This window comes from Lissotriton helveticus, chromosome 2_1 (assembly GCF_964261635.1).
Source record: "Lissotriton helveticus chromosome 2_1, aLisHel1.1, whole genome shotgun sequence".
NCBI lineage: Eukaryota > Metazoa > Chordata > Amphibia > Caudata > Salamandridae > Lissotriton > Lissotriton helveticus.
Window position 1 is genome coordinate 545,755,910 of NC_136059.1, and position 19,415 is coordinate 545,775,324.

The 19,415-nt window shown below is 45.4% G+C and overlaps 1 protein-coding gene across 1 annotated transcript in view; it reads right to left on the bottom strand.

Annotated features, from left to right (window-relative positions):
• Positions 1-19,415, bottom strand: part of SCAMP1 (secretory carrier membrane protein 1) — a 608,538-nt gene that overhangs the window by 39,484 nt on the left and 549,639 nt on the right. The window contains exon 8 of the mRNA XM_078675215.1: positions 4,020-4,137. Coding sequence (XP_078531341.1) covers positions 4,020-4,137 — 118 coding nt within the window. The remainder of the gene's footprint in view (positions 1-4,019; positions 4,138-19,415) is intronic.

Here is a 19,415-nt window from a genome sequence, read left to right on the forward strand (position 1 = left end):
TTGCCACGAGTTGCAACATGCCACTCGTGCCCCTACAACCGAGGTCAAAGCATGCATGGTAAGAAAGATCTTCGTGTGTTACATTGCAGCAAGCACTAAAGAGACCCTCCAGCATTTCTCGAAATAACGGGCGTTTCATTAGTCATCTCTGTGCTTGTCCACTATACGTAGTAAAAGGAGAAGTGACACTACGTGGAACCTACTGCAGTATTCTGCAAAGTGCAAAACCTCCTTTGGGAATCAACTTGGGACAACACGTAACCCTTATGATGACAACGCCAGCCGCGACCCGTGCAGATAAGGGCAGTGGGCCTGGTGGGCTGTGACATTTCGATGGATGAGGACAGGGAAAATTAAATAAATAATTAATTTTCTCCCGTTGTTGTCTGTCAAAATCCCTTCCCTACCCGGCCCCACCACTCTTACCTGCAGGGCCTGCGGCTGGACAACGCAATCTCTTTTCAGATTTTTGAGTACGTACTTTTTGGAAAGTGGCAGAAGAAATTGCCAAGTGCTAAAATGCTCAGAGGGCCATGAATGTCTAGCCTTTGACTAAGGAGGAATTCTTGAAGGGTGGGCAGTCACTGGGGCCTACCTTACGATCCTCGGCAGAAGTGGAAGTGAACCAGGTGTGGCACTTTTTTGAATGGGCTGTGCTATGTGACATTTAGTAGGTGAGTTTTCAAAGTGCTACCCCACACTTTGGCTGGCCTAGCGCTTGTGTTCACACAAGCGTGCACGCGCACATCCTCCATCTGTCTTTCACGCATCATTAAGAGCACCACTCGGCCGCACGTCTTGTGGCTCCTGCCATGTCTGCTTTTGACCCTGCTTTCTTTCGCCCTCTAGCTATCTTCCTCGCTTTCTCTTACTCACACTCTCTTTCCCATTCGTCTTTCCTCTATTTCTCCCCTCTCCCTTTTTTCCGCACTGTTTTTCTTTTGATCGGTTTCTTCCTCTTTCTCTTTTCTGTTCTGTTCTTTCTCTTTCCTCATCTTTTTACCTCGGTGTTGATCCCTCTCCCGTTTTGTTTCTTCCTTGTGCTTTCTTCCTCGTCTTCCCTTATTTTCCTTCTTTTCCTCTTTCCTGGTCTCTCACATTCTTTTCTATGTTTCTTGCTTCTGATTTTTTTCTCCATCTCCCCATCATTCTCTCTCAAGCAAAACACACCGCCATTGTTTTTTCTATCACCTTAAATTCTATGTGGTAGTTTGACAGCCGAGGTGAATGCATCTCTTCGCCTGCAGCGTTAGAGTGAGGGACGAGTTTATGTCAGTGAACGAACAACATCTTTTACAGTCTTAGTCTTCTAAATGATTAACACAGATCATGCGGTTCTTGAAACAAAGTATTTTAATCACTTTTTATAAACACACTTATAAACACACAAAGACGTGGAGTAACCTATGTTGAGAACAGAGTAAAACGCTTCCCAGGATAACTTCCGTATTCCAAGTCCAGCCTCAGTGACGCGTGTGGCCACCTAACAAGCATGCATCCATCGCACGTGCTGCTTCCTCATGAACACTTGTGGAAGTTCAAACAAATCTGGGCGGAACAAAGCCGAGCTGTAAATGTTGTAATCGAGTTCTGTTTTTCAGGCCACAGTGTTTGCAAATATTGCACAAGCAGGCACTTGCGGGGGGGGGGGGGGGGGGCAAGTGTTTAAATGAGCAGTGTTCCCTCAGTGCGGTCTTTGTACATCAGTGACTTGCACTGCTCAGGGTGACCGTCTACTGATGTATGTAGGTCCGGACCCAGAAATGGCAAAGACAGCCCTGAGCACTTATTTGCCTCTTTCCCACCAATTCATTGAAATCTGCAATGAAAACACAGATTCGCATGTCTGATTTTTTTTTTTTTTTTGCAACTTGCAAGCGGTCTCCTGAAACACACTTCCCCTTTTAGAAACAAACCTACTTCCTTAAATAGCATTGTAATGAGGTTTTAACATGTACAGAAGATCAGTGATTTTGTTGTTTCCTCTTTTTTCTTCTCTTTTATTTACTCCTGTGCTTGAGAGTTAGACGACGCAGTGCTTCGCTCTTTTTTCGCCCCTTTATGTTGAAGTACTAAAGTACATTTCTCCCTTCATGGACGTCAATTGATCAAAATGCCTGGGGGTAGTGGAAGTGAAATCACATGCCCTTTGACCTTCACTTTCACTCACGCCCACGTTTACACATACACACACTCTCACTCATAAACGTACTCTCACTTGCAAGAACACACACACACACCATACAGTTAATCATTTTTTACTTACCTTAGCTGATAGAAAAGGTCATATTCCAGTTAAATATACTATAATTGTATTACACTTATAGTGAACAATGTCAAAGTCCACTAATAATGTAATAATAAAATGACAGAAAACAATGACAGGGAACCACAACCAATCTGCAGCTGTCTCACAGGCACTGATTTTGCCACTGCTGTAGCCAGCAAAACAAGCATTGGCATAGCCAATAGGTCTCACCTTTGGTACCTTAGAAGTGTATAGCCATGCAACACGATGTGTTGCACCAAGAATACTGTGCTGGATAACTAAACACTTGTAAGGTCCCAAAGGCGAGACCTATTGGCTATGCCAATGCTTGTTAAAGACGTTGGTGAAGCTTACAAGAAAAAGCAGAAGGCAGCGGTGAATCATTCAACTGCACCTCACAAAGTTGTAGAATACGGTGCACTCTTCTTCCAATACCAGCCGTTGCATGGTATTGCTGCAGACGCAGACAAAGTCTTGACAACACAAAAGAGTGGAATGATGCACCCGGAAGCAAATTAATCAAAGATTCATTGAGTTCATTTGGAAAGCTCCAGCTTTATTCACAATCGTAAAATCCAACCAGTAAAAAAACATTCCAGCCAACGCGTTTCGTTCAAACAGTGTTTAACTTAATCAGGGCTTGTATTTATATATTGGGGAGTATCCCTCTGTACTAAAAATCGTCCATCAGTTATAATGAATATTTTTTTTTTATTTATTTCACCGTCGTGAATGAATGCCACAATCACTTAAAATGTTCCAGGGGGACAGTTATCCTTCCCTCAGTCCAATATCAGAATCCGTATTAACGAAAGAAAACACCGCTCTTCGTTAGGAAAACTTCCCATCTCCCTCACACCGGCGGCATTTGGTTCCCTAAAGCAGATGGCTCAGGGACTTGAAACCGCTAGGCCCAAGTCAGCACAATGCCAAAGAAAACAGAATGACTAGCAATCCTGTGCTATCGTGCTTGGCAAAACCTATGAACCAGAATGTTACCACAAAGGAGAATATAGCAAACAAACACTTTCAGACACTTTAAACATGCCTATTTCCAAGTGGAATACTCTGCTAAAACAGTTTCCATTGATGTAAGGCTGAAAAGGAATGATTCGGAGTAAAATAAAGTGTTGCAATAAAGCCGCACATTTTTTTATGTAGCAAAATCGATTTTTGAGCAGCAAAATTTTAAAATCTATCCTGGGGGTCTGCTTAAAAAGGTCTGTGTCTCCCAAGCAGCAGCGCCAACATAGTCACATCATCCCGAAAAGCTGTCTAAACGACATCCCTCTAACCTCCAGGTCACAAGGAGATCAGAATTCCAGGTATTTACCAGGCAAGAAACATTTTAGTTTCCAGGAAATATATACTCGCCAGAATATAGGTGAACAAATACATTACCATGCATTCACAGACCTTTTGTTATACTGATAATAATGGACGGTTAATGCCAAGGAAGCCTGCAGAAATTATTGCTTTAAGCTCTAAATAATAATGCGAACATTTAGATAACTGCACAAAAAAAGCGATATATGACAATTAATTACACTCCGGGATACACATTTTCACACGAAAAATGTAATTTCTCAACAGGAGGAAAAACACTTCTCCTGGGTGGGGAAATGCATTACTGTTACAATCCCAAAGCAAACCCTCAAAAAGCATTAATTCTGAATAGGTATTTTTTTCAATTAAAAGCATTGCCACTTCACCTGTTTTGGAAGTCACCCGACGAACTAACGAGGCTTACCTTTTTGAACATAACAAGTGACATGACTGCAGACACTGTGAAAAGGGCGGCTATGATTAGCATCATAACTCCAACAGTAATACTTTTATTCAGGCCAGTCAGGGCGGAAATCCATCCACTGAAACACATATTTAGACACGTTATTAGAGGTGATCGATCCAAATACATTCATTGGATTTTACATACTCAGAGAGGAAACAATAGGCAACACTAACTGTGGTATTTGTGCAAAGTGTGTGAAAAGATCTATAAAAAGGAATAAACACAATATTAAATCTTGACAGAATACAGCAATTATTCATAACAGAAGGGGATAATTACAGCATTTCCCCTTCCATTTAGGAGGGGTTCTTTTGATTTGGACTGATAGATAACAGATGTTTGCTACCGAACACAGAGGCACTCAGTCATCGACACTGGATGGACGAAAGGCGGAGTTGATCGGTTGGAATTGGAACCGACGACGACCACCTACACACCAATCCCTGCAGTGGCTTTAGTCCACCGAGCTAACTGAGCCCCCAGCATCTTCATTGAAGAGAGCTGAAGGTTGGAGAGGGATCACGGCACTTTCTGAGGACAGGTGGATGTTAGTGTTATACCTTATGTTCCCTTCCTTCCCCTGTTTATTTAGCTATCCACTGCGGACGATATTTCCACAATAAGAAATGATTCCGTAAATCGTATGCACCAAGGACGCTAGGAGAGGGGATTCTAATACTTCTCATAACACTAGAATGTGGAGCACTACATTGAAGACAATGGAGTACTCCGTGCTTCTACGGGACTATAAAGGTCCGCAAAGCAACATTCCAATGTTTTTCACAAAGGCCTCTCGGGTCTCGAGGGGATTTAAATCCCTTGGGCTCAAGAGGACTTGGTTTTATTTGTAAGAACATTCTGCACTCTAGAGCCCTTCGTAGCTGGGATATACCGGCTATTAAAGTCCCGCTGCCTTGTTAACGCTGGAGCGAACCTTTAATAGTTGGTATAGCTCACTACGGCGGGCTATACGGCTATAATAAAGGAAGGTATGTTAGAGTTAAGATTTCATTCATTTATTGTTCTCCAATACTTTTCAAGTCTGATCTGAAGGGCAGTGGCTCATATATTGGAAGTGGGAAACAGGAGGAGAGAAAACATGTTCTTACCTTGTATATTCGGGGATTCTAATCTGAAAAAGCTTCTAAGGTTCTGTGATTTGTAGGACTCTCACTTACGTTTTACTATAGCCTTAAAGCCCGCCGTAGCGGGCTATACTGTCTATTAAAGGCCCGCTCCAGCGGCAGCGAGGACCTTTAACAAGGGAGCGGAACTTTAATAGCCGGAATAGCCCAGCTACAAAGGGCTATAAGGGTATTAGAACATTCTGCCACTAGAGGGTAGAATGTTCTAACAAATAAAACAAAGGTCTCTCGAGCCCGAGGGGGTTAAATCCCCTCGGGCTCCAAGAGGCCTTTGAGAAAACATTGGAATATTGCTTTGCGGGCTTTTACCGTGCTGTAGAAACACGGAGCACTCCATTGTCTTTAAATGGAGTGCTCCACATTCCAATGTTCTAAAAGTGTATATACCCATGTAGGAACATCTGCATTGCGCAAAGGTAGCTGAGGACCAACAGAGAGCTGAACAGAAGTAGCGCTTACATAGAAGCAAGTAGTGTTGGTACCCAGAGGGTCAGGACATGGTACTGTCAGGTTCTTTCTGAACTGCAGGAGGAAAGGAGCAAAGCGAAAGTCATTCATTATTCCTGTCTGTACCCCATTCAGCGTGTATTGGTTTTCAAATGTATGCAGTCGGGCGTTAGGATTCATTATCACACTTCAATCTTTAAAAGTGTGGTAAAATGAGGATACACAGCACATTGCTGAAATTACCAACTGAAAATACAAAGGAATGCTAAAGGTAGACTGCTCGCAGTTATCTAAAGGATGCATCGTAAGAACGGTATGTTCATAGCTAGATGCTGGGACCTAAAGAGCACAGGGACCCCTTTCTCCTCCTCCAATTATTCGACACCTTCAGGAAACTAAACGGCTTAACGTTTTGTTTGAACACCTGGCCCTTTTCAGGGTTATAGTAAAAATATAGAAAATAAGGAATATGCTACTTACCAGTATGCACCTGTTCTTGGCATGTAGGGCTGCTGACATTCATATCTGTGCATAGATCGCCGCCTAGTGTTGGGTCCGGATGATTGCACCTTGTTGTCCTGGAAGTCTTCGAAGTAGCTCGAGATAGCTGACTCCTCCCCTGGACTACAGTGCGCATGGGCAACTTCTCCATCCTCAGATTGTTTTTCGCCATTGTGGCAGAGATGGAGTATAGCAAAGTAAGAGCTGGCCATGCAAAAGATAATATTGCAAGAGAGAATACTGCAGCTGCAACAGGCATCGGGGAGGAGGGTGGGCGATACGAATGTCAGCAGCCCTACATGCCAAGAACAGATGCATACTGGTAAGTAGCATATTCCGTTCGAGGCATGTGGGCTGCTGAATTCATATCTGTGCATAGACTGTATAGCAGTGTCTCCTCTAGCGGTGGTCACTTGTACCAGCTGCAGCAGTCTGAAAAAGGGTTTGAAGGACAGCCTGGCCTAGAGCAGCTTGCTGCTTTGATTGCACGTCTACACAATAGTGTTTAGTGAAAGTGTGTATGGTAGACCTTGTTGCTGCCCTACATATGTCTTCAAGGGGAATATTCCCTAAGAAAGCCATGGATGCCCCCATTTTGCACATAGAGTGTGCTCTTGAGGGAACTGTTGGAGTGCGTTTAGCTTTTTGATAGCATATCTGAATGCATTTAACTATCCATCTGGCTATTCCTGATTTTGAGATGGGATTACCAACAGTTGCTTTGTTTTCTGAAATGATTTAGTCCTGTCAACATAATATAGCAGAGCACTCCTTACATCTAGTGTGTGTAGGGCTCTTTTGGTTACTGACTGTGGGTTTTGGATGAAAACTGGCAGTTCTATTGATTGATTGATATGGAAAGTGGATATGGCTTTTGGCATAAACTTAGGGTTTGTCCTAAGTACTACCCTATTTTGCATGTACTTGCATGAAGCGTTCTTGAATTGTTAGTGCTTGAAGCTCACTTACTCGCCTGAGGGAGGTAATGGCAATCAAGAATGCCATCTTCCATGTTAGAAATTACAATTCACATGAGTCGAGTGGTTCGAAAGGAGGACCCATAAGTCTGGTAAGTACCAAATTTAAGTTCCAGACTGGTGAAGGTGGGTGTTTTGGAGGGATTATCCTTTTAAGACCCTCCATAAAAGCCTTGATTGGTGGTACCCTAAACAGGGAAAGGTGTTGCCTGTTTTGGAGATATGCTGCTATAGCAGCAAGATGTAGCCCTATAGAAGAGTATGCTAGATTGCATCTTTGAAGATGCAAGAGGTAACAGATAATGTTTTGGATGGAAGCATCCAATGGATTGATTTGGTTATTGTTGCAATAGATTACACATCTTCTCCATTTAGCTGCATAGCATGCTCTAGTAGTTGGCCTTCTTGCCTCCTTGATAATGTTCATGCAATCAGGAGGTAAGTTAAGGTATCCGAACTCCAACACCTCAGGAGCCAGATCGCTAGGTTCATCTGATTGGAATCTGGATGTTGGATTTCTCCATGGTTCCGAGTTAAAAGATGGGGCGAAACGCGCAGTTTTTGATGGGGAACTACTGAGAGTTCCAGGAGCGTCGTGTACCATGGCTGTCTTGCCCATGTGGGAGCAACCAGGATCATTGTGAGTGACTGCTGACGTAGTTTGTGTGCCACCAGCGGAATCAGTGGAGTTGGCAGAAAAGCGTACGCAAATCTACCTGACCAGTTTATCCATATCGCATTGCCCTGTGACAACGGATGTGGGAACCTGGCGGCAAAGTACTGGCATTTTGAGTTTTCGTTTGTGGCAAACAGATCTATTTCTGGGTGCCCCCATTTCTGGAAGAATGGTTGGAGAACTTGAGGTTGAATCTCCCATTCGTGTAGCTGTTGGCTGTGTCTGCTTAGCAGATCCGCCGACTGGATTGTCTTTCCCTGGCAGGTGTTCTGCTAAGAGAAAAATGTTTCTTGGAATTTTCCACCTCCATATGCTCTGTGCTAAGTGGGACAGCTGTGGAGAGTGTCCCTCCTTGTTTCTGGATGTAGTACATGGCTGTCATGTTGTCCGTCCGGATCAACACGGCCTTGTTGTACAAGTATTTTTGGAATGCTTTTAGTGCCAGAAATATTGCTAGCAACTCCAAGTGGTTGATATGCAGTTTCTTTTGTTTTAGTGACCAGAGCCCTTGGACTGTGTATTGAAGTAAGTGGGCTCCCCAGCCGGTCAGTGATGCGCCCGCTGTTAGTACTAGTTGTGGAACCGGCTCTTGGAACAGTCGCCCCTTGGAAAGGTTTTGTGGGTTCCACCACTGCAGAGAGTTGTAAGGGCGACTGTCTACCAATACTAAGTCCTTCAGTTGTCCTTGAGCTTGGTTCCATTGCCGTGCTAGGCATTCTTGCAGTGGACGCATTTGAAGTCTGGCATGAGGGACAATGACTATGCAGGAGGCCATCATGCCTATGAGCTGCATGAACACTCGAGCTGGCAAAGAGTTTTGTGGCTGAAATCATTGAATGAGAGTTTGCATGTTGGCTATCCTGGCTGAATTTGGGTATGCCTTTGCTACCGAGGTGTCTATTGTAGCTCCCAGATATTGCTGTATGTGGGAAGGTTGTAGATGCGATTTTGGATAGTTTATGGAAAAACCCAGGCTGTGTAGCAGCAGCAGTGTCTGATATGTATGGCTTGCATACTGCGTGTACGAGTTTGCTTTTATGAGCCAATCGTCCAGGTATGGTAACACATGGATGTGTTGCCTTCTGAGGTGTGCAGCTACTACCGCTAGACATTTTGTGAATACTCTTGGGGCTGTGGTTACCCCAAAGGGGAGAACCTTGAACTGAAAATGTTGACCTTCTATTGTGAACCTGAGGTATTTCCTGTGAGCTGGATGTATAGGTATGTGAAAATATGCGTCCTTGAGGTCTAATGTTGCTAGGTAGTCGCCTTGCTGGAGTAACGGGAGTACTTGTTGTAGAGTGATCATGTGGTAGTGCTCCGAGAGTATGTATTGGTTTAGCGGTCTGAGGTCCAATATTGGTCTGAGGGACCCATCCTTTTTGGGGATAAGGAAGTACAGCGAGTATACTCCTGTCCCTTGGTGTTGAATAGGGACTGGCTCTATGGCCCCCTTTTTTAGCATGGATTTCACCTCTTGTTGTAACAGGGTGATGTGTTCCTTGGACATAGGACGGTGTTTGGGTGGCATGTTGGGTGGAGTAGAAGTGAGTTCCAGGCAATAACCATACTGGATAATTTGTCTCACCCACCTGTCTGTGGTAATTGCGCTCCAGACTGGTAGGAATTGTTTGACTCTGCCTCCGACTGGTGTTAGATGGTCTGGAGGAAGTGTGATGAAGTCACTGTTTGGTGGCAGTGGAGGCTCTGGTGTTATTGCCACCACGTCCTCTGCCCTTGTTATTATTGCCCCTATAACCTCCCCTGTTAGAGCCTTTGTTAAAGGAACTTTGGGTGTTGCTTTTATATATAGAGGAAGTCTGTGAAGTGTTGCCTCGTGCGGTGCCTCTGTAGGAGGAGCGACAAAAGGAACCTCTGTGTTGTTGAAACTGCAGAGCGCCCATAGATTTAGCAGTTTTGGTATTTTTTTTTCATTTTATCTAAAATGGTGTCTACTGCAGGGCCAAACAGGAAGTCTTGATTAACTGGTTGGTTGAGGATGGTGGATTGCACCTCATTCTTAAAACCAGAGATGCGTAGCCACGAGTGTCTGCGTAAAAATATGCTGGTATTGATGGACCTAGCTGCTGTGTCGGCTGCGCCAAGCGCACATTTAATGGAGGCATTGGTAATAAATGTGCCTTTTGAATGAGGCCGTTAGCCTGAGCCTTGTAAGGTTCTGGCAGGTGTTGCATTAAACCCTTAAGCTGATCATAATGTGCTCTATCGTAGCGAGCTAGTAAAGCCTGTGTGTTTGCGATTCTCCATGAATTAGAAGCCTGTGAGGCCACTCTCTTGCCTGAGGCTTCCAATATTTTAGACTCTTTGTCAGGAGGTGGAGCATCTCCTGTAGTTTGCTCTTTTGCGAGCTTTTGCTACTACCAGTGAGTCTAGAGGCAACTGGCCTTTAATATAAGCAGGGTCTGTAGGGGCCGCTTTATTTTTTTTTTCAATCCTGGGATTGAGTACACGTGCTCTGGCTGGATCTTTGAATATATCTGGCGCGTGTTTTAGTACCCCATTTAGCATAGGAAGTGTCCTGACATTTTTCTCAGAGGTAGGAAAAGGATCAAATAGAAAATCTTCTTCTATTGGGTCAGTGTGCATGTCGACCTTGTGGTATTTTGCTGCCCTATCTAGCAGTTGGTTAAAGACAATGGTGTCGTCGGTAGGCGACGGCTTTGTAGGGTATGGGGAGGCATCGGGGATGGGTTGTGTGTCGTATGGATCATTCTGATCCTCCCATGTGTCATCCTGTGAATGTGGATCCTCTGGTTGATTAAAGTCATCTTGAGGATCTTCCCCCATGTTATCCTCATCATTATAGTCCAAATGTGTAGAGGAGTAGGGCACAAAAGGCATATTGGGATAGAAAGGAGGAGGAGTAAAGGGCCTAGAGGGAAAAGACCCAAAGTCCTTTTTCTTCGGAGGAACAGGGGAAGGAGTGTCTTTGTCCAATGGTCTCTTTTTCCGGTAATAAACTGTAACTTTGCCAGTCTCAGGGTTTATATACAGTTTAGATTGTTCCTCTGATTCCGGATCGGGATGGAAGAGTCCTTCTTCCGCTGTCCGTGGCTTTGGCGCCGATGTTTTTGGCTTACTGACTTATTTTTGACTTTTTGGCTTGAGGGCCTTCGGTTGTGGAGTCTTTTTTGGCTCGACCGTTGGTTTGGGGTCGGTAACCTTTTTCGGTTCGACGTTTTTTGTTGGTTTAGCCGTCTTTTTCGGCTCGCCAGCTGTCTTTGGGACGATGCCCTGTTTCGGATCGACTGGAGCTTTTGGTTCGATACGCTTTTTATGCTCGACAGCTTTCTTAGGCTCAATGTCTTTTGGCGACTCGATGACTTTTTTCGGTTTGACGGGTTTTGTAGTGTTATCGTTTTTTTGTTGATCTCCACTCTTTTTAGGATCGACGGCCTTCTTTGGGTCGTTTGTTCCTTTTGGATCGACGACCCGATTTGGTTCGAGGCTTTTCTACGGTTCGATGGCCTTTGGCTCGATAACCTTTTTGGGTTGGGCGACCTTCTTTGGCTCGACACCTTTCTTCGGTTTGACGACCTTTGGCTCTACGGCCTTTTTCGGTTCGACGACCCTCTGGGGTTCGACAACCTTCTTGGGGAAAACGTTACTTGGACCTGGGCTATCGGAAGGCTTTGTTTTTGGCTTCGGAGCCGAGCCGGAAGGCGGGGCTTTTGAAGGAGCTTGTCGATCTCGGTTAAGGCCTTTAGGCGATGCTTCGATCGGGGCCTTCGGTGTTGGGATAAGCGGCGTTGGGGGCTGTGTACTCACGATTTGCCCCGGTGGGATCTCGTCGTCGGAGTCCGACTGGTCCTCGACGGTGACGATCTCTAGATCAGAGTCCACCGCTTCTGGTAGGTCGTGTTCATCATCGAAGATGTTCTCCGGTTCCGGTGCCGGTCGCTGCATCTTTTACCTAGCGGCCCATCGAATCCGGATGGTTTTCTTCTAACGGAATTGGGCACAAGCTGGGCAATTTTCTTCGTTGTGCTCTGGTGACAAGCACTTGTTGCATACTGTATGTTTGTCAGTATGCGGGAATTTGGAGTGGCATTGTGGGCACCTTTTGAACGGACTACTTTCCATCGACAGCAGGCCCAGGTGGCGTCGAAAGACCCAACAGCCTGCGTCGACGACCGGATCAAGATGGAAAGTTTGGTCGAATCAAGAAGTACCGAGCGAGAACAATACCGTCGAAATTGAAGGCTTTTTGGTCTTTTAATGAAGTTGGAGTAGAGGAATAACATCCGAACCCAATGGCGGAAAAAACCAATCTGAGGATGGAGAAGATGCCCATGCGCACTGTAGTCCAGGGGAGGAGTCACCTATCTCGTGATACTTCGAAGACTCTTCCAGGACAACAAGGTGCAATCATCCGGACCCAACACTAGGCGGCGATCTATGCACAGATATGAATTCAGCAGCCCACATGCCTCGAACATAATATTCTGCATATATTCATGCAAAGAATCAAGCACAAAGAATCGAATATCTATTTCACAATTATTCCAGAACTCACAATATATAAAACGAGAGTAAACCAAGTTAAAGTATTGCTACCAGCAGAGAAAACATTACAATACACAGTCCTAATTAGAGACATTTTAATACAGATAAAACATACAGTGACTGATCTTCAGTTAATTTTACTTATGTATTAACTATGATATTATTACCAGAGTAGAGCTTGCATAAATGACAAATTCTTGCTTACTGCCTCACAAATACCATGTTACAATACATTTATAAAAGGTTAATACCTAGTCCCATACTCATAAACCATAAACACATTTAATGCATAGTATTCTGGAGCTTGCAAAAAACCTTTGTAGAAAACTTCTACACATGAAAGCATCATGACACAAACTATTTATGCAGATCTGCAGGGAGTAATATGCTCTATGCATCATGCCCCATGGTAGTATACAGCATTCTGCGATTGGCACATCAGCATGTATATATAAAAGATACAAATATATCTTGGTCAAAGCATATGACAAAGGTGGAGACCGAATCATGGATAGGATCCAATATATCAGGGAAACAAAGAGATGGATATCAAAGATCACTACATAAAAAGATTGAACGACTCAATGGAAGAGATTGTGGACGAGTTCTTCCAGAGGTTACTCAAGTAGAATGAGGAGAGGCTTTCAGAAGAAGAAAAATACATCCACTTAAAAACACATCACCCAGAAGCTCCTACAATTTATTTCCTGCCAAACCTATGTAGAAAGTTTGTTTGTAGCCTGTAGTTAGCTTGATTAGGTCTTGCTAGGAACAAATCTAGATGTTTTGTTTCCCTATGTACTACAATTTAAAGCAGAAACAATTAAACACGCTCAGAAGGTCCACAGAAAGAAAACTGCTTCCAATAGCATTTTAGAACCAACAGTGGCCATCGTGGAGCTCTCAAATTGAGAGCTCCTTACAGGAAGCTATTGCTAGCCAGAAGGACTTGCACAAAGAATGAGAATTTAGAGAAGAAGCCCATGTGGTACGGCTGAATGATTCGAAAAAAATGGCATCTATAAGTAGTTCTGGAAGCTTCCCTGAAAACAGCAAGAGGGAAACAAAGAACAGCTGCTCACTCCAACAGCACACAACACCTAAGCACCGGGCTCAGAAATACATTCAAAGTGTAGAGACATTGTGAAATACAATAGAGCATATAAGATTATATAGAATGTTTTACGACAAAAATGGAGTATGTTAAACAAGAAGCTCCTTAAAGATATTATTGGTGAAGCCACTCAGTACAACATAAAAATATCACCCCTACTGCTGATATCACTACAAAGAGCTATTTTGATAATAAATAGAAGCAAAGAGAAGGCATTTAGTGGCCAATAGATAACAATGGTTTTAAAAATAACATCAAATGTGAGGCATGTCCCAATGGGAAAAAACATGTCTAAACATACCAAACAAAGCCTGAAATGGCAAGTTGATGGATCTAAAAGAACACATATCCTAGGAAAAAGATCAAATAGCATATGTACTGGAATGTACACATGCACCGGAAATACTACAAATAACATGGAGCTCAGACTCTTGCAACATGTGAAAGTCATAGAAAATGCAAACCTTATCCAAAGGTCAAACATTATCAGGAAAAAACACTTCACTAAAGAAAGTTTAAATACTAATTTATTAGGGCATAAAGTACATAAACATATGAGGCAGGAAGTGACCAAAGTAAACTGTAAATAGCGGCATCAAGGTTAATATTGCTCCTGGGAACAAGAGTCCCTTGAGTACCGTAGGAAGATGTCAAATGAACAAGTTACTTATCTTCAGTGCTGCCTTACCTGGTAGAGGCTCTATCTAGCCGCAGATTCCGTAAGTTAGCTAAGAATGATCCCCAGGCGTCAGACTGAATCCAGAATTTTCCAAGCAGTACCCCTTTTTGGATGTAGGTTGTACCGCTCGGCTCTGCATCGGCGTCTGTGCCAGATGTGAAGTGCATGTTGCCTATATAGGAGCAACCCCAGTGCCCTGACGTCAGTTTCTTTTTCATAACTTTCCACGCCAGAAGTGCAGAGACTCAAAGAATGTGGACATACTGTTGTGCATTACTAAGGCCCTTAAGAAATATGCAGCCAGCTAGAGTCTCTACCAGATATAGCGTTACCAAAGTTAAGTAACTTGTTCATCTGATAAGAAATCTGCAGCTAGAAGTCCCTACCTTAGAACAGTTACCCAAGCAATACCTCCCCGGAGGGGAGTCAGCAAACAGATTAGACCAAAAAGTCCTTCAGGACGTAACTGGCAACGTGACCATCACGACGGACAGGACCATCCAGGCAGTAGTGCTTGGTAAATATGTGCAAAGTTACCCAAGTTACTGCCTGACAGTTTTCCAGGACAGGGACTCAAGAGCGCTAATGCAGTGGTCGCAGCCTTGGGTCTGGTGGAGTGCGCAAACAGACCCTCAGGGGGTTGCTTTCTGGCAAATGCATAGCAGATTTTTAGGCAGAACACTACCCATCGTGAGATCGTTAGCTGCTGCACTACAGTTCCTTTCTTAGCTCTAACATATCCTACAAAGTGTTGATCGTCCACCCGGAACTCTCCTGTGTGATCAATGTTAAACGACAATGTTGTTTTTGCGTCCAGGTTTTGGAGTCTCTGTCTTCTTTAGAAGGGTGAGGCAGAGCAAGCAAGGAAGGTAGCCAAGGTAATGGTTTGGCCTACTTGAAAGGGTGTCAACCTTTGGGAGGAAGAAGGCATGGGTCCTCAGAAACAGATTGCCTGGGTAAAAAGTGGTATAAGGAGGGTGGACAGAGACGACCTGCAGTTCGCTGACCCTCCTGGCAGATATTATGGCCACTAGAAAGGCCATTTTGATGGTCCGCAAGTGAAGTGGGCAGCCGTTTAACAGCTCAAAGGCAGCGCACATGAGGAAGGTAAGGACCAGGTTAAGATCCCACTAGGGAATTATGAATTGCCCAGGGTTAAAACATGTGTTGTAGTCCTTTCAGAAACCTAGTCACAACAGGTGACTTGAACAAAGAAGGTTGGTCCTGCAACTGGAAGAATGCCGAAATGACATACATAACATTTAATAGCGTCCAGAGCCGAGCCCTTCTGTGCCAAAGAAAAAGGAAATAGAAGAACCTGTCATAAGGGTGCAGAAAAAAGATCGATGTTTCTGAATGCACACCATGCCACAAATTTGTCCCAATGGCAGGCATATACCGTCTTGGTAGAGGGACGCCTGGCTGTCAGATTAGCATCATAGACTTCAGGAGGAAGGCTGTAAGCTGTCAACGGTTGCAGCTCAATCTCTATGTATAATGGTGGCGAGTGAGCAGGTTTGGGTGCAGAACCCTCTCCTGTGGCTGTGAAAGAAGATCTTCCCAAAGGGTACTGTCTGATCGGAGGACGGATGCTCATGCTCATAAGCTCGGGATATTAAACTCTCTGTGCCCAATCAGGAGCCACAAGAATGACTTGGTCCTGCTCATTCCTGATCTTCTTGAGAACTCTGGGCAGAAAGGCGTACAGGAGGTCGGTGTCCACTCAAAATGAAAATCATTTTCAAGCTTCAACTGCCTTGAAACCTCCTGTGTGCAATCCTGGTGACATGCACCACCTGATGGAGAAGCCATTCTTGATCTGCTAGGCATCTATGGCAAAGTTAGTCTGCCATGGAGTTCAGAGAGCCCGTCAGGTGCGGAACCACCAAGGAAATGCTGTGACATTCCATCTATGCCCAGAGTCTCTTAACAAATGGTCCACAACCTCTCCCTGCCCTGTTTTATTGCAGTACCACATGGCAGTAGTGTTGTACGTGAACACCTTCATCGAAAAAAGAAAAGCTTTCAATGCCAACTGAAACACCCGGAAGTCCAGTGGGTTGATGTGAAGCCCAGACTCCGCCATAGACCAGAGTCCTCTGATCTCCCAGATGGTCGCCCCAGCCCAAGAGTCACGCATCTGTCACTACAGTCAGCTCTGGGTGGGAAAGGGAGAGGGGTCTGCAGCTGACTCAATAGTGTCTAGTGTATAGTCTTTTGCAGTTCCACCTGAGATCTAGACCAGGTTGGAGAGGTTCCCCTTGATGCTGTGCCTACTGGAACTTAAGGCCCTACTACAGAGCCCTCATGTGCCAATGGGCACATGTCACAAGAAGGATACAGTGGGCCCAACAACCTCTAATCTAGGACAGAGGCTGAAACATCTGAATCATAGCCGGAATATCATGGACTCTCCTTTCAGAAGAACAGGCCCAAAACTGCATTGCGACCACAATGGCTCAGATGAAAGGCAGCATCTGAGATGGAGTCAGGTGTAACTTCGGCACATTTATTGTGAACCTCAGCAAATGCAGGGGGTTCGCCGTAGCCTGGAGGTGGGAGGTGACGAGCCCATCTTCAATAACCAATCATCGAGGTAAGGGAAGACACCTGACTTGCACAGATGTGCTGCAACCACCGTCATCACTCAAGTGGCACTGGTGAGCTCGAAGGGCAGCACAGCAAACTGGAAGTGCTCTTGGCACACCATGAACTGCAGGTAACGCCTGTGGGCTGGCAGGATGGGTATGTGTAAATATGCTTCATGCAAGTCTGTTAGACCTGGCCTTTGTTGGCATGGTCTCCCCTAACCTTTTTGGCTGCTGACCTCATGTGTTGACCTTGTTTTGCAAGTAGGGTTGGGGGAGATCGCGATCCCGCCCTTGTGCATGTGCCATCTAACCCAGAAGGATGAAACTAAGTAACAGTTTCTTTCCGTGTTAGGAGGTTCTGACTGTCTAATTAGCGGGGCGCCAGCAGGAGTAACGTGTATTGTTGGTTGGTAGAGTTGAAAGACTGAGCAGCTGGGTCAAAGACTAGTGACTGTTTGAGCTTCCTGCAGTGGGACAGTCCGACCATTGCATATAACTGTAAAGTGTATGTACAATGTTTTTATCGTTTTGATTTCAGTGTGTGTGCAATACAAAGACAAGTGTTTTTATACATACAGTGTGGAGTCTTTTTGTGGCGAAGTCAGTGTGTTGCGAGGCGGGGTGTTGTGCCAGCGCTTTACACTCGAGCCCTGAGGATAAGCCCGACTGCTTGGTGCCAAGCTACCAGAGGGTGGGCAAAGGTTATCGGACAAGTGTATCGTACTCATCTTATTTGGAACAGTGTGTTCTGACTGGCTTTGATGTGTCATATCCAGCCCGAAAACCGCTGGGTCTAACAAAGTCCAATGCCAACTTCCAGTTTCCAGGTCAGACCGGACCTGAGCTAAGGTAAACATTTAGAACTTCTCTCGTTTAAGGAAGAGGTTGAGATGGCGCGGATCGTGGATAGGATGAAAAGGCTCTGTCCTTTTTGGGCACCAGAAAGTAGTGAAAATTCCAACCACAACATACTTCTGATGCAGACTCCCTCTTGATGGCTCCTTTGGCCAAAAGAGTAAACACTCCCTGACAGAGCAAAGAGAGATGGTACTTCGTCAGCCAGTCATAAGTGAGTGGTATAGGTGGAGAAGTTTCCAGGAAAGGTTGGAGAAGCTCTCTGGATGATTTGTCAAACCCTTGTGTTGTTTGTTATTAACTTCCATTGGGACAAGTGATGGAGGATCCTGCCTCCCACTGGGTGCATGCTGGTATAAGCTTAAAGGATTTGGATGCTGTGGCTGCTAGTGGATTGGTGGACTGACCCGACTGCTGGCTGGTAGTTCCACATGATGATCTGTGCGAATCACATCCATGGCCACAATAGGGTTGGGAACCCTGTTGCCATAGTGGCTGGGCAGAAAAAGGACGCGGTTGGTAGCCCCACCGTAGCCACGGAAGTAGTGAAAGGCAGACTAGGGTGAGCGAGGGGTCATGATAGATCCAAGAACCTGGCTGTAGCTCTGCTGGCCTCAAAGCGCTCCAGTAACCAAAGAGGCAAGAGCTATCGAAGGGATGTCCATGAGCAAAGCTTTGACATTCCCCAAGAAGCCAGTGATTCTCAGCCAGGCGTGGCGTCTCGGTGCCACTGACTATGAAATTGCTTTGCCCAGCGAGTCAGTCGTATCAAGCCCACATCTGATGGTGAACTTTGCTGCATCTCTCCCATCAGCAATGGCTTGAGAAAGGTATGGCTTGGACCTCCTCCGAGACCATAGGCAGCACTTGCACAACCGAATACCACACAGTGTGTTGGTATAAGCCCAAAAGGCATATTGGGTTCACCAACCGCAGTGCTAGGCTGGCAGAGGAGAACATCCTCTTACCGTAGGTATCCAGCCTTCTGGATTCCGTATCCAGTTGAGTGGTAGGGAACGCACTAAGACTGATCCTAGAAGTGGAGGCTTTGACCACCAAGGTGGTGTAGTTGGCGAGGAAACTGGGGTCCACAGGAGCGGGCCAATGGCAGATAATTGTCCTGTGCCCAGGTGCTCCTGTGTAGGGGTTGGACCAGGTGCCAAGGAGGACATCTTTAAGGGCTTCACTGAATGGTAGTAAAGGTTAAGAAGAGGCAACTTCAGGCTGAAGAACATCCGTCAAGACGTTCTTCTTGACTGCCACTGTGGGCAGCTGAAGGTCCAGGACCTCCGCATCACCATTGCAAATGAGGCACTCTCCGCTGTAGCCACGGTAGGGAGTCAGACTAGGCCAGTGTCTTGTGAGGTGTCCAAACCACTGGCATCCACCAGCTCCTAGTACCACTTGTCCTCTGTATCATCCAGAGGGTGGTGGTAACTATAAGGGTCCTCTGACCACTCCCAATCATCACCTTCTCCAGGCCTGTGAAAAGACAAAGGCCCTGGCTCCATCCCGGAAGGCATAGTACTGGTTGGCATCGGAGTAAGCATCAGGCGACACCCATCCAGCTCCATGTCGAAGTCTAATGTAATGATGGGGCTTGCGCCACCGCACGTCATCAATGGCACTGGAGCGGGAACCGGGAAATCTCACAGTCTCGCAGGTGGTGGCGCTTTGGATCCAGTAGTGAATCCATCGGGTCCAACTGGTGCCAAGGGCGAACCGGCCGGTGTAGAACCAGTAAGGGCCCCAAAGGTGCTTCAGAGCTGTCAGGCCGCCCAAATAGGAGGTGCACAGCCTCATAACAAATATGAGGTGCACAGCCTGACAACACCCCTTGAG